Genomic DNA, 16,103 nt, shown 5'->3' on the forward strand with positions numbered 1-16,103 from the left:
CGCCAAAGAAGCTGGTGCGAATTTCTTTGTTTTTCTTGACAGAGCTGGTGTTCAAAGAGGGCGACACCGTGCACTCTGTGGAAGTGGAGGTTTTGTACGACGGCGTGAGAGAAATGAGGGAAGCCTTCACTGTGCATCTCAAGCCTGACGAGAACATGGTGGCAGAAACTCAGGTGGGATCATTTAGTCTGACAGACCGGCATCGTTACTCAGCCTTCTTGGCTTCTTAATTGTCATTTCTTGTCACTTAACAGATGAGCAAAGCCATAATCTATATTGAAGAGAGCAACAGCATGGCCGACGTCACCTTCCCTTCGGTGCCGCGGGTCGTTTCTCTGCTGCATTACGATGTTGTTGACAGGAGCACCCGACTGGTGCCTGTGGCTGGATACCCGATCGTCTGTGTGACGGTAGGAGATTGACTTACTCTCCATTTTATTTACACACAGAATCACACTGGTCCATTTCATTAAGCTCAGCTCTCTCCTCCAGGCCTGTAACCCCAAGTACCCCGAGTACGACAAGACGGGCTCCATCTGTGTGAGCGAGAACATCAACAACACACTGACCAGATACCGCTGGCTCGTCAGCGCCCCCACCGGCAGAGACGGCGTGACCAGCCCCATGAGAGAAGTCGACTTTGACACGTTCTTCACGTCCTCCAAGCTCATCACTCTGGACTCGGTCTACTTCCAGGCCGGCTCTAGAGTCCAGTGCGCTGCGAGAGCCGTCAACTCCAACGGAGATGAAGGTCTGGAGCTGAGCAGCCCCATCGTGTCCATTAGCCGTGAAGAGGGTGAGAAGAAAATAGTTTAAGACCTTGTATTTGCATGCTTTTTATACCCGTGTGGCCAACTGTTGCCATTACACCCCCTCTTTCATTTGCGATACAGTCAGTGAAACTTTGATGGAACTGTAGACTGTGCGCGTCCTTTCAACTTCTTCTTCCTCATAAAATGTCTTTGTTTAATCCTAAAAGTTAAAAGAATGTCAATTGTATTCATGTGTTTTTTCTTGCCTGAAAATCCTGTTCTGTGGTGGCAGGGATGTGCCAGCCCCGGGTCCCCGGCACGGTTGGCGCTGAACCGTTCTCAGCTAAACTTCGCTACACAGGAGCCGAAGACTCGGAACACCCCAACCTCATAAAGCTCACTGTCACAATGCCTCACATGGATGGTAGGATCACGTCCCCTCACTCAATAGATTTCTAGTATTTGGGGCGAGAGGCAGGCGGGTCACCCTAGATGTATCCATGACAAGAGCACATACAGAGTGACACCCCAAGAGCAACTCAGGATGCTACAAAGGTGCAGCTCAAGAAAGTTGTACTGATCACACCTGCTCTGTTAAGTGGGGCAGCAGAGGCTAAGCTAACTTTCACCTGGGTTCCAGCTGAGACTCCTTGGCAGCTCCAGCGCCAAGTTTCAGACTGCTGCAGTTATTTAGTACCTAGCATCGATCTTTTGCAAGAAATAGGGCACTAATGTTGCAGAGAGCTTTTGACAGCCAACCCTAAAGGCTGGAACTATCTCACGACGCCAGCCTCATCCATCAGGTCCCGGTACTGGGAGCTGATGGGAGTTGGCTGGTCTAATTTTGCCATGATGACGGCTTGAATTTATACGTGGCAAACATAAAAGTCGTGGTAACTCTTCTATCATCCATCAGGAATGTTGCCCGTCATTTCGACCCGCCCGCTCTCCAACTTCGAGCTGACACTGAGTCCTGACGGCACCCGTGTTGGCAACCACCGCTGCTCCAATCTGCTGGACTTCACCGAGATCCAGACTCGCTACGGCTTCCTCACCCACGCCACCAAGAACACTGAGGTCATCGGAGAGACTGCGCCGTACCAGTACAGCGCCACCCTGAGGGGAGCCAACACCCTGCGGTTCTACCGGAACCTCAACCTGGAAGCTTGTTTGTGGGAGTTCAACAGCTACTACGACATGTCGGAGTTGCTCAGCGACTGTGGAGGGAACATCGGCACTGATGGACAGGTGAGGCCCCCTCCATCACCTGCTTCACCTTTCACCTCTTTCTTTCATCTTCAGACACTAAGTCTGAGGGAGGAAACACGAGACCACCTTGGTTAAAGGAATGTGTGTTTTCCTCTGACCTCAGAACAGACAACCCTGCTGCAAAGTCACCATGAAGTATTAATATATTATCAATATTTCACACACAAGAACAAATATCCTGAAAGCTTCTCACCCTTGTAGCTACAGAAGTATAATTGTTAACAAGCTGCTTTTGGGAGAAGCATGAGTGCACTCCAAAATGGCAGAATATCCACTGCTGACTGAAATTGAATCTGGAAATTATAATTAAAATTAGAATGATATACAATACAGTGCTTTTATATTTGTTTAATTAGCCATCCAAATTAAATCAGTTATTGAAGTAGCATAGTTGTTTGGTTTTTTTAAAAAATGCTACGATGACTTATTAAATTTTTTTTTTAGTTTTTAATTATGCAGAAATTAATGAGAAATGATGGTTTGCATTGTCTGTGTTTTTAATCATCTGTTTAATGTTAAATATTATTTATTTATTCCCTTTTAAAATCCATGCTTAGTTCTAAAGAAAATATTAAACTTGGTTTAAAACATAACAATCCCAATTCTTTTTTAAGAATCAGGGAATTGTTTTTTTTAAAGAAAATCTACAAATAATAATAATAGTAAAATGAAATTAAAAAATATCTCTTGTGGCAAAAATGTTTGATGTTATAAGTTCTGATTCATTCAATTTATTATTTTAAACACAATATTATTCCATGAAAAGCATGAAAGTGGCTATTAAGCTACACAAAATCTGAGAAAAATATTAGTATTATTTAATTATTATGTCTATTAAATCACGAAAATTATTCAAATTATTCAAAATGAATTATTAATTTATTAAAACATAAATACAAGGAAATTGAAAGTTATCTTTCTTGAGATAATCCTGATCTGCATCCATGACGCTTTGAACTATGTATGCTTGACTGGTTAACCAGCCAACCAGTTGACGCCCCAAAAACTCATCTGTGAGAGGCAGCGAGGCAAACCACAGGTCAGAGGTCACAAACACTCGAACAACACCAACCTTTGACTTCCTGGTCCATGAGAACCAGTGCCAAACCCCGAAGTCCAACTTGCTGTAGTCTCTGATGCGCAACACAAATAAAGGCTGTTGAATTCAGAACCTGGTTTTCTGGACAGACAAAACTGAAACATTCATGGTTCAACGTGGTTATTTTAACAGTAGAAACCGCAGGGAAGCACAGGCTAACGTTTCAGAGCCCAGATGTTGTCACAAAATTACATTATAGCACCATAAAAGCAGCAATATCGGCCCGGTAAGACATATTGTGCCAATTATTTTCCCTCCTCCTCAGATTCGACCTCATAGAATAAGTGAATTGACATCTCAGCTCTCCATGTTTTCCTTGCAGCTGTCGTGCAAACAGCAAGCTAACCAGCATGATGGGGGTGTGTTTTTGTCAGTCCGTATCATGATGTGTAAGTGCAGTTTGACCATAACAATAAAACACTATGACCAGAGGTGTCACCAATCATTGGAGGGAACAACAGTGAGCCCAGTGCACTTCTTTCCAACTAATCGAGAACATAGTGGTTCTGCACTTGCTGGTTTGGAAAAACAGCCATTTGTTTTTGAATGTTTGCAAACATAAAACGCTTCCTTTCAGATATTAGATGCATCCTGAAATCAAAAGGGTGTGGTACTAAAGGAAGGGCAACGACAAACCACAACTTCCAAGAACTCACTTGTTGATGTGCCAGACATGCTCACACTATAGTGACGTTTTCTGGTGAATTCTCATACAGCTGGAGAAATATGTACAAAAATAAAATATGTAAAAAAATATGAACATATTTTTCATTTCCCTTCATTTAATTTTAAACTTTCATTTAGGGATTGATGGTTGGTGTAAAGAAAGGCTGAGGGTCTCAGCTGAGTGCAGGAGCTGTGAATGTGGAGAAAGTCAGAACAACATTTGGCTGCTTCAGTCTGCAGCAGATGAGCTCAGTGAAGCCGTCTGGACTGCGACATCAGTGATTTAGCTGTTTTCCTTCAACTCTGCTAGAAGGAGTCGTTTGTCTTGTGGAAGGTGAGTCAATAACCAGCAGCCACTCGGCACTGGTTTACACACCAGCCTCCGACTTCACACACATTCCTGGCCGCTTGTGATTCCCGCTCGTTGCCGTGGTGTTAATTATCGGAGAGTGTTCAGGAAGAGAAGGAGAACTCAGGACCCCGGTTCCCCCTGACTGAGGAGGATTCATTAAACCCTCCGGCGCTGGAGTTCATTTAATAACCAAGCGCTTCACAGGTATCACCGGCCCGTCTGCGGTGCCGCCTGAAGTCGTGGGAGTGAAGGAGCTGCTGCTTTCTTCTTCTCCTGAATTAATCATCCTGGTTCACCTCTGCAGCCACGTCGACACCCGAGCTGTGGATCAGAGTGAGACCTGAAACACGCTCACCTGTAACCATGGCACCCGTGTATAGTACAGTGCTCCATCCATCCCTGCATAGCTATATTCTATCACCAACCCTTCACCCTTACCATTCTCTCCCTCATGGTCCATCTCTCCATCCATTCATCTGTCATTCATCCAACCATCCCTCCATCTTTCAATTCATCTATATCCTGCGCCTTATCATCCCTCTATCAAGCATTCATCCCAGTCATTCATTATACGCCATGCACTCATCCATTCCCCCCTCCAACCCACTCACTACCTCAACAGTCTGTCGATCCTTTTACCAATCATGCTTCCATGACTCATCCATCACCCAGCATTCATCTCTCAATCCTTGATCTATCCATCCAGCCATCCATCTATCGTCCTTCTTCACATCCTTTCCATGAAACCACTCCTGTGGCCACCCATCTTAACTTCCATCCAACCATCTCTCGCCACAATCATCTGTGCTACTAATAAAGCCTTCCTTAAAACCACGCCTCTAACCATCCATCTGTCCTTCCATGTCTAATCCATCCATCCAAACAACCTATCATGCATCCCTTCCTTCCTAGATCAGTCCATCCTGCCATCCATTCTTCTTCCTTCACATGCTTTCCATAAAGCCACACCACCAACCAGCCATATTTCTGCTCCCATTCATCAGTCCACCACCTGTTATACCTCATCGACAGCATCCATCCTCAAGTCAGTCATTCACCTTTATCCATCCATCTGTTATGCATCATCATGTCATCATCCCACTAACCCGTCATCAACTCTGTGATTATCCAACCACTTCCTCCATTCATCCTTTCATCTCCTGCCATACAATCCACCCGTCCTTATCAATGCATTCATTCATCCTCTCAGCCACCAAATGAACCAAAAACGTGTCCATCCACTAAACGTCATCTCCACATTCCACCAACCACCTGTCCCTCACCAGTCCATCCATCATGCTTTCATCTATCTGCCAGACTCCCTGGTTGCCTTTAATCCATCCAAACATTCAACTGTAATTTGGACTCATTAGATGTGGGGCAACACTGTATAGAAGGTGTGAAGGGCTTTGACTATGCTTCAGTCTCTGACCTCACATTTCTTGGGCTGACATCGCTTCCCCCAAGGATCCCAGCCGAGTGCCCACCATGCCCAGTCCACATGTGGGCTGAATTGCCTTCCTGAAGTGCACTTGTTTTCTGAAAATGTATTCAGAACACATTTCATAAATAAATTAGACACTCTGTTCCCAGTTTTATTCAAATCCCTCTGTAAAATGATCCTCACCACAGTTTGGGCTCTCGATGTGGTTTCCATGGCAACCCCTGAACAAAGGAAACTGACGCCAAATTGTAGTTTCAGGGTCCGTGAAACAAACTCACTGGAAGAAGCTGTCTTTGTTTGCCGGCACCCCATGACCCGGTCTAAGTGGGTCGGCGGCCGGAGCGGCTGACTGTGTGGGTCTGGGCCCCGGTGTCATGTCACAGCTTAACAAGACCACAGGAATCTATTAAGGCCCAGCAGGTCGTGTCAGGAAGGCCACTCTGCAAATCATCTGCCTGAGCTCACCACGCTCGCAGGCGGCAGCAAGTCTCCACACGCTCACAGAACCAGTGCAGGCAGGTACAGCCCGCGGGTCAAGAGGGAAGTGCAGATACCAGAGTTGCTGCGAGAACTTTCACCATTTCACCACGGCTCAGGAAGCTTGTCAGTATTCACCCAGCGTGCAAAATTGTGCATTTAGATTGCGTTATTGACCCTCGGGGGTGAATTGCTGTGTTGCAGCAACAACCCACATAAATCACTCAGACACGAAACTAAACACAACACACCAAAAAAAACGAAATAAATGATCTCCTTTGATGCTTGATATAGATTCTAGATAATGAAAAACAGGTCTGCAGGGAGGCTGTGAAAGTTGCTGAATATTACAACATAAAGTGAAGTGTGTTTAATGAACGTGAATAACTCCAACTGTCTCATTCTCAGCGTGTTATTGCGGGGTTGAGTGTTGATGGGCTGTCACTACTGCAGGTGCTGAACCTGGTCCAGTCCTACGTGACCCTGCGCGTCCCGCTGCACGTGTCCTACGTCTTCCACTCACCTGTGGGTGTTGGGGGGTGGCAGCACTTTGACCTGCAGTCGGAGCTGCGCCTCACATTCGTGTACGACACTGCCATCTTGTGGAGGGACGGTATCGGCAGCCCACCAGAGGCAGAGCTTCAAGGTCTGATCTTGAACTCGAGCTACTTTCATCAGATGTTCTAACGGATGTGCTGGTGTTGGCAGGTGCCCTGTACCCAACCAGCATGCGGATAAACTCGCTGGGACGACTTGTCGTCAACTTCCGCACTGAAGCCAGGTTCAGAGGGCTCTTTGTGTTCGCTCATCCAGGTAGCTCTGAGCCAAACATGAAATGGTCTTCACTCGTGTTAACATCGCTTCCTGATCGACAGCGTCCTCGTTGACTTCCATGGTCATGTGTCCGGATCACCCCGGTTTGACCTTCAACCTCACCCTGGTGAGAAGTGAGCCCACCTACAATCAGCCCATCCAGCAGTGGACCTTTGTCTCCGACTTCTCTGTAAGGTTACACAGTCCAGATTTCTCAGGAGCCCAGTCCTCACTGGCCTTGACTCCGTCTCCAGGTGCGAGATTATTCCGGCACGTACACAGTCAAGCTGGTACCCTGCACATCGCCGCCCAGTCTGGAATACACCATCCCACCGGTCTGCAACCCCAGGGAGCCCGTGACCTTTGACCTAGACATCCGATTCCAGCAGGTACAGTAAAGAAATGCAACTTAGGATGATAGAATATCAAACAATATCTGGGTGAGTGGTTAAGGAACAACTGAGGACTCCCTATATAGTTATTATTGTGTCAAACTGACGGCCATATATATATATATATATATATCCCTCATGTGGACTACCCTGCTGGACTCATGAGGTACCACGTATTCTGAGTGATACTGTATTCCATGAGTAGCACCTGAAAGAGAACCAATCCATACCATGACTCCTGTGTCACCCGGGGAGGCTAACGTGCACTAAGCTACCGTCAATGTGCGATGCCTCAGGAGTGAGTTGTGTTGGCTATAAATACATATATAGTAGTTGAAATCACGTTTGAAGTTCACCAAATATGTCGGTATTGTGACGCACAAAGGTTTTGCTGGCAGGTGGTGATCTTAACTGTCAAGAATTCATTTGGAAAAGACCAAAAAAATGAATGCAGGTTGAAGGGAATTTGATGAAAGATGAGTATGAAAAAGAAAACCAGACTGTTTCCTGTATCATGAGTCAGTGGTGAAGGAGTGAACTGCACATGCCAAGATGAGCCGTCAATAATTAAAAGGGACACTGATATCCGATTCCGTTTAAACATCTCTGATCAAAGGAGACCAAATATAGACTCTTTAATAAATACCGCCCCTGACTTTCCTTCAAATTTAGCACCTCAACTGTGGGGGGTGACACCCCGTCTTTGGAGAACCCTCAAGAGAACCAGGATCCGGGCAGGTGGCCAGGAGTGAGAGCTGGGTAAAGGGTAAAAGTGAGAGGGACAAGTGTAGTTCAGTGTAAGACATGCACACAGGATAAACCATTCTCCAAATGTGTTTGACTAAACAGCGTGAGGTGCCTAGAAGCAAAAGATACACTCACCGTTTCCTTTCCTTACGCAACAGCGTGGTGTAATTAAGTTTTGCCTCGACACAAGGTCACCAGAAGCAGATCGTTTCCTCCGCACAAGTGAATCATGTTTTTGTGTTTTTAGGTGAGCGATCCGGTGGCAGCCGAGTTCAGCCTGAACACAGAGATGCTCCTGCTCTCCAAGCGAAGTCTGTGGCTCTCCGACGGCTCCATGGGCTTCGGGCAGCAGAGCGACACGGCCTTCTCGCAGGGTACCGCTTCCATTTTCACAGACTCACATGCTTCTGTTGTTTTAATTAACGTGAGGTGTTTGGTGTGGCGGATTATTCCATTACATTCTGCCTCTGCGGCAGCGTGAGTGCAGACGCCTGTCTTCCTTCAGTGTTGCGCGCTTAACCCCAAACTTCTCAGGTCAGAAGAAGTGGATTGAAAAACATCCTTGAGCTTCAAGTTCAGGTTTTAGTTTCTTAAAGAAAATGCTTATAGGAGAAGTTCATGATTCAAGTTCAGAACACTGCCGAGTTTGTTCCATGAGTCAGTCTCGATGCTGAACCTCGTTTTCAAAACTAGTTTAGGAGTGATCCTCATGCATTATTTTCAGCGCAGACAACGCTGTTGCACCTGCAGCTTACAGACCGGTGCGGCTTATGTATGAACAAGATTTATTTTCCTTCTTAAATTTAGTGGTGTGGCTAATATTCTGGTACACTCTATAGTCCAGAATTTACAGTGGTTTATTTATAGTATTTATGGTAATGTATCTCCCCTATTCTAAAGTGTGATGGTTTAGTTGACTGATCTAGTGAACAACTTTGATTCCCATATTCACAGGACGACAGAACGTCAGTGCTGTGTTTCCAGTGTGTTTATATGGTCTCCCTGTGGGTGGTTCTGACTGCATGAAACTGTTTAAAATATTCAGTAAAAGTAATGTGGTTGTTGAGGACTTCTGTGCTTCTCGCTCACTTGATCATGTGTCAAGAGGACACACAAACACAGCAGGCTGCAGCGAAGAAAATAGTGATTCATTTGTGAGTAGCAGGAAGCGGGGTGAGATGGTGAGGATCAGTTCAGGGTAGGTGGGAGGTCAAGGTGATGGAGGAGTGGAGCCTCTCCAGTGGGAGGAAGAATGAGTAGGGATCCAACTAGATGATTTCAGGAGTCAGCAGAGGTCACAAAGTGAGCTCATGATTGTGTGCAAGCTCTGCCTCAATTCCCATTGCTGCAACCAAAGCAGTCACATGGTTGTTTTGTCATCTCATGAGCTCCTTACAGAACTAAATGTGACTGAATATCTTTAAGGTTTTCAGTTTGTTGGGTGGGAAGCTACTCTGGAAGCATGGTTGCACAACCTTTGTTAGTTTGAGATTGAGGAAAAGATGACTCAAAAAACCTCCTGAGAACTGGTTACTTCTCCTCAGGGGACGTCATCTACGGCAGAGTCATGGTGGATCCTGTGCAGAACTTGGGCGACTCCTTCTTCTGCACCATCGAGAAGGTCTTCCTCTGCACTGGGGCCGACGGATACGTTCCCAAGTACAACCCCAGCAACTTTGAGTTCGGCTGTCTGGCAGACGCTTCGTCACTGTTGTACAGGTTTAAGATCATCGTAAGTCCAGTGAGGGTGGGGGGATCATCACCTCTCGGGGATCTACAGCTCTCTTTCTGCTGCAGGACAAGGCTCAGCCGGAGACTCAGGCGAGGTCTTTCGGGAATATTCCCTTCAACGCCATCCTGGCGGTGGACGACCCCGGTGCACTGGCCCTAGTGAGACAACCTGGGTCAGACGGTTTCAGGATGGAGTCCTCTGCTTTATTCCAGGTTAGACTTTGATGTTTGATGCTGGGAATTGTCTTCGCTCCATGCGACCACAGTATTTAAAGGCTCAGACTTCAAAAGCCTCCATATCAAATCACCTCTCCCCTCATGGTGCCAGTCATGATACTACTTTGAGAGTAGGTGCCCTGAGAGTAGCAGGCACGGATCTTAGTACTAAAGTGGGCATGTGCTCAGGAGAACTTTTAAAATGTATATATTTTTTATATTTATTTATATTAAAGTATATAATTCCAATGAGAAACTACTGTGTCGAAACTGGAACACTCCAAAAGTTGAATTTTAAAATTTAACCTAACTAACTTTGCCCCTACACCTGGGCTAGTCTTGTTATTTGATGGTGCCACAGGGAAATATTACGTTTTTTGTGCCTGAGTCACAACATCATTGAAGACCATTGTGTCTTCGGACACTGCATTCAGCCAAACTCTACGTGAGGTGTTGTCCTGCTCAGTCGTTCAGAGAAACACGGGGGCGAGGGGTTTCTCCTGAACTTGGATGCTATTGTACTGCAGCTTTCTTGAAGAGTCAGGCTGTAGTTAAAAACGGTGGAGCAGAGCAGAAGAATCCGACAGGCTTCAGTGAGTCATTCTGTTCAGCAGATGGTTTCATTAAACTTTAAAGCCTGTGATCAGGTAAATTATGACGACGCATTCCTCCATGTTCGCTCCTTCATTTTGACTGATATTTATGTGGCGTACTGTTTAAAGAAGACAAACCAGGAGCTTCATCACGAATGACCTTCTTCATTTATCTGGCGTTTGAAATTAATTTTCAGTTTTTCATTTTCACTGTTGCATTCTTGATTTGGAAGTGTTCAATTTTTTTTTTCAAAACGGAATTGAAAAAGAAAAAAAGAAATGCAAAGTTTGCTGTTGCTTGAAAATCATTCATCAAAAATTCAGATTTTTTTTTTTTTTTGGATGAATTTGTCATTATGTTTTTGGTGTCATGGTCGTCTTCTAATGGCCTGTGCCATGTCCTTAGTCACCTCATCATCTACCTCTTAAGTTGTGTCGGTCCAACTCTGTCTCTCCTCTCCACGAAGCCAAACATCTCCTTAACTTTGTCTCCAAGCTTCTCCCTCTTGTTTCTAATCTTCTCCTGTCGAGTCACTCCCAGTGACAAAAGAAAAAAGAACCTTGTGTTTCAGTAGGAATTACTTCTTCAATTGAGGAACTGTTGCATCAAGAGAATGAATAAGGGTGTTGTTGGCTGTTGTGCTGGTTGACCCTCAAAACATAATATGAAATTAAAAAACAAGTGAAAAAACAAGATTAAAAAAAACAACGTGACATGTTTTTGTTGTTGTGGTGTCGCTAACTGTGTTGCACCTTCGCTCTTTAAGGTCAAAACTCGTGTTTTATCTCCAGTATGCTGCCGCTGTTGAAAACTCCAGGAACTAACTGCTCCGCGGGGAAGAGCTGACTTTACGACTCAAAATGAAAATGGGTCTGAGGAGGGACTTTACACCAGGAGCAGATTTATCTCTAGCATTAAAAAGTTCTTTATGGTGTTTTCCTCCGTCGTCCGGCTCAGGTGGAACAGAACAATTGAGATCCATAAAATGGTAAAAAAAAACAATAAGTGTTTCTTTTCGCAGGTGTCTGCAGGGAGAGAGTGGTTCATCCACACCATATATACGGTCCGATCTCGGGAGAACGCCAACCGTGGCATCGGGAAGAGGAGCCTGGAGTACCATGTCATGAGCAGGCATGCGGCCCCCAGCGGTCCACATCGCCTCAGAAGGTCGACCAGTGGCGTGACAGAGATGGTGGAGGAGATCGGCGCCAGCAACAACCGGGGCACCAACATCCTCCACATCACGCTGGACCGCAGCAGCCAGCGGAGAACCAGCCCGGACAGGAAGGTCTACACCAAAGGGATGGTACCGCACGAGGTCAACCAGAGGGGCGAGGGCGACGACGGGCTGCTGCTGATCATCGGGGTCATTGTGGGGCTTCTGCTGCTGGCTCTCATCGTCATCGTGGTGGTTCTGATGCTGAGGTCCAAGCGTGATAGAAAAGAGGTGCCCAAGAACTCCAGCAGCACAGAACCTATGATGAGCGGAGGCCTCGCGGACAGCTCGGAGGTTTAACACCCGCCCACTTTTTAGTTCTTTCCCATTATTTTGCAAGTGCCTCATGTCTGGAGCAGGTTGTGTGTGAAGAAACGCCGAAGGAGCTTCGATTCTGTTCGGAATTCTACTTGAAATATCACTTCCACAGACACTGAGTGGTGACTGGCTGTGTTCCCGTTTGCTAAAAGGCGCTTGTCAAAATCGTCAGCACCCATTCATTGATTCGCTGCTGATCCAAAAAAATGTGTTTATGTTTTGATGTTTTTTGTTCCAAAGGTGCTAGGGACCTTCCCTGTCTGTTAGAGAGGCGTCAGCCCAGTACATCGAAGAAACTAGAACTTTAATAGTTTTAATACTGACCCAACAGCAGGACTTATGGTTTGAGGGCAGATTACTTTGGTTTTGTTTCCCCTGATGTTCCCACCTGTTCCATCACTAGCTGCCCACACTCTCTTGCTCCAGATTCCTCCAATTCGTGGTTCTGTGTCCAGGAATATGACAGCACTGTCAAAGGTTTCTCTGTTCATTTCAGCTATCCGTAGCTGAAGGTTCACCGCCAGCTTCTGCCCACTTGAAGAGGCCCTTTTAAAGGTTGTTTCTGAACACCAGAATTATGATCAAAAATTGTTTTAAATCTTCAAATGGATAGGATCTTTTTATCAAAGTTTCTGTCTGTGAGTTCCCAGGGACAGGACTTGGGTGACATGTGAGGTGCCTCAGTACCGTTTCAGGAATATGATGCTTCACTTCCAGAAAGTTTATTATAGAGATTACAATGATGGAAAGTCTTGAGAATCACAGTTGTTTATCTCATCTTACTTCCCCTGTTGTTTCTCATCAGAGGTTACCATAGTAAGTCCTCCACTTTCACCTGTCTTGAGCATCTCCTAGTCTGCTCAACCATCTCCTTATTCACCTCAGCATCAACCTCTTTAGTTGTCCTCCTCTTCTTCTATCTACACCATTCTGGGTCCAACTCTGTCTCTCCTCTTCACGTATCCGAACATTTGTCCTCCCTAACCTTAACTCCAACTTCTCTGCATGCCCTCCTTTCTGATCTTGTCCATTCGACTCTTCTCAGTCCAACTCGAGTCTCGGCAGTCTGTCACAGCAAGTCATCCAAGAGCCATCCACGGATGGTCCTGATCCACCCGTGGGTGGGAACTCCACTCCAGAGTTTGTAGGAGACCATGAATCTTCCCTGGTTTCTTTCTGATGATATAAAACAGCGTAGAAATTAGAAGTTGAACTGACAAACGATTGCATCACGAAGAAGAGCTAAAGACTGTTGTGATGTTTGACCCCAAAATAAAATTAAATGAGGAAAAATAAAAGGAAGTCAGTGAAAAGCAAAAAGTGGACGAGGAGTCGACTCCCCTCAAGTCTATATAACTGATCATAGCACAGGAAAGTGATACAACACACAGTACATCTGGTCTCAGTTTGGGGTGTGACTTGAAAATCCTGGTTACCTAATGTAACCAGAGTTCTATGAATATTGGTTCATACACACAGAGGCCAGTGCCTCGATGTGAATGAACCAGTAGCGAAGGCCGTTAGAGGGCGAAGCGCGTATGACATAGAACCAGGGACAGAGCGACCAGGCTGCTTGTATTGAAGGCATCGAACACCTGGAGCACCTCACACTCTCACCTGTGGGTCAGTCGGAGACATAAGAGAATTCCTTAAAATGACCCTGAAAATCAAACTAACCTGCCTTCAAGCCCAAAAACCTGCCCGTCACGAGAGATTATCCAGTATTGGTCCTTCCATTCAGTTTGTGCCTAAGAATTTGCATTTTATATTTTCACCGTTGTTATTCGGTTGTGTTCACGCATGGTGTTCCAGAGATTGTTGGACCTTGTAAAGCGCTGACGAGTTGAATGAGTTTGTGGAAGTGCATTGGTTTTGATGGCAGTATTCTCCGTTAGCAGTGTTCACCTGAGGAGTGACGTTTTGTAACACTGACCTGACTGAAGGGGCCGTAGAATCGCTGTTCAGTTTTAGCTTTATGCATTTGTTTGTTGTCTGTGTCAGCTAACATTCATTTAGTTTGGTTCATGCTGTAGAAGTGTATGAACAAATGCAGTTGCTAGCACAAACGCTAAATTCAAATCCTGAACTTGTATTTGATTCTGTTTGAAAACGTGTTAAAACTGCGCTTTCTGTACCAGAGATTGTGACGCAACCCATATGTGCGTCAGGGGCCATCTGTTTTCGGGAACAGGAAAGTGCATAAAGCTAGCTAGCTAAGGACAACGGCTAGTGTAGCGTCTTTAGTGTGAGAGTGCTGCTGTTGCTAACAGATAAAAGGCTCACAAAAAAGGCACACAAGCTTTCTGTGTCGAAAGGCAGCTAAGGCAAACAATTCTGTTTTTATAGCTGTTAAACTGTGTGAAAATGGAAATTATGAGTTGGTAGTTGCTCGGTGGCTTCTAACACAAACATCTATTGCAGTAAGGATGGCATTTTTGCTGCGTTTCAGTTACGTCTGACGTGAGAAGTCGGAGCTGGGAATGACGTCACAGATGAGTTCGGTACGTTATCGAAGTCGGAAAAGAAGATGGTGGTGTCCATGAAAGCTATTCTCACACGTTTCTACCGGATCTAACCAACTTCTAGCAACTACAAAAGGATGAAGAGGAAATGCAAATTTGAGAATGTGCTATTTTCTTTTGCTGTCATTGTCAAACTTCTACTTCCTGTTTCCATTCGGGGACTCCATCTTGGCTTGTGTACCTGGGATGGTGGGGATTCTCCTTGGCAGGTCTGAGAATAACTGGAACGCAGTTTTGTCTGTATGTGAGTTGCTAATGCTATCTTAAAACATGTGCGTATAGTGTAGCTGAACGTATCCTATGGCCCCTTTAAGACAATGATGTGTGATATCTCTACGTCTAAACTGGAAGAGCTAGTTACACTGACGCTTTCAGTACAGCTGGTCTGTAATGAACAGTTCCAGCACCCACTGAGGCCCAATGTTGACACGATTTAGGAGCTGGATTCATTGGATTTTAGGGCTTTTCATTCATTAACAGTCTGCCAGAAGCCGTGTATTTATTTTGGACTCTCCATGTTCACATTTGTTCACAAAAACCTCTCAAATAAATGTGTTAAATTCTCTAAGGCACTGGGTTGCCATTCAATCAGAGACTGATCTTTTTGGGGGAATAAATCTATGCAACCTGTGATATTTAACATCCATGAATTTGATTTTCTTGCACATTTTGCTCGACACGTCTGTTGTTCGTATGTTTATTTACCCAAACATTTTTTTTTTTCGAAAATGCACATTTGTATATACCTGTGTATTACTGATGAATATACCGTCTGGATGTTTCGGGAATGGCTATTGTTCGACACTGTACGTGCTGTAAGTATTTGTAACAGGCCAGAGGACAAACGTGGTCTGCAAATAAATGATTTTTACACAAAAATGTTGGCTGCTGTGTTTACTTCTCAGTTCAAATATCTTCATCATTTTGTTGTAGAGAAACTATGAAACTCCTTTCAGTTAATCCTTAAATATTGGCAGCACTTTACCGTACTTGGAGGCCTCATATATGATGCATCTTCAGGACATTCATAAGACATCATGATGCATTCATAAGACATGTATGGCAAGTTTTTAAACTGTGCACTTCAGTTATGTACACTCAATAATCCTTCAAGAAACATTCATTCATTCATATTTGATGAAGCCTTGTGAATGCATTATGATGTGTCATGTATGTACTAAGAATGTGTGAGTGACGTGCAACCGAAATGGTATATTTGAAAAAATAAAGGTATGTTTTTATAGTATTTTTTGATAAACCAGATTAATCTCATTTAAATATCTCATTCAATTTCACATCAAAATTTAGCCTAATATTACTGCATCTCTGATTTAATAACGTCCCCCTTTTTATTGCAATTGAAAAATAATCAATTATAATACTCGTTATCTTACTTTTTAAACACATAAATAAAATCGCGTTTAGAGGTAAAACTTGCATGTTAGATTCTACAATAAAATGTTCCGTCATCATATTATAAACACCATAGCAAGAA

At 44.7% G+C, this 16,103-nt stretch overlaps 1 protein-coding gene across 2 annotated transcripts in view; it reads left to right on the forward strand.

Moving 5' to 3' along the window:
• The window catches only part of frem2b (FRAS1 related extracellular matrix 2b), an 89,737-nt gene extending 74,280 nt beyond the window's left edge, over positions 1–15,457 (forward strand). Inside the window, exons 12-24 of one of the 2 annotated variants that reach the window (XM_053872277.1) lie at positions 43–173; positions 255–410; positions 493–796; positions 1,045–1,176; positions 1,669–2,000; positions 6,513–6,705; positions 6,768–6,872; positions 6,935–7,062; positions 7,127–7,261; positions 8,259–8,385; positions 9,556–9,743; positions 9,809–9,955; positions 11,574–15,457. In XM_053872277.1, the coding sequence (XP_053728252.1) occupies positions 43–173; positions 255–410; positions 493–796; positions 1,045–1,176; positions 1,669–2,000; positions 6,513–6,705; positions 6,768–6,872; positions 6,935–7,062; positions 7,127–7,261; positions 8,259–8,385; positions 9,556–9,743; positions 9,809–9,955; positions 11,574–12,068 (2,573 nt within the window). In that variant the 3' untranslated portion in view covers positions 12,069–15,457. Of the gene's footprint in view, positions 1–42; positions 174–254; positions 411–492; positions 797–1,044; positions 1,177–1,668; positions 2,001–3,924; positions 4,235–6,512; positions 6,706–6,767; positions 6,873–6,934; positions 7,063–7,126; positions 7,262–8,258; positions 8,386–9,555; positions 9,744–9,808; positions 9,956–11,573 lie in introns of those variants that run through there. The other variant, XM_053872278.1, reaches the window with a different exon arrangement.
• Positions 15,458–16,103: the final 646 nt, after the last annotated feature.

This window comes from Synchiropus splendidus, chromosome 8, assembly GCF_027744825.2.
Source record: "Synchiropus splendidus isolate RoL2022-P1 chromosome 8, RoL_Sspl_1.0, whole genome shotgun sequence".
Classification (NCBI taxonomy): Eukaryota; Metazoa; Chordata; class Actinopteri; order Syngnathiformes; family Callionymidae; genus Synchiropus; species Synchiropus splendidus.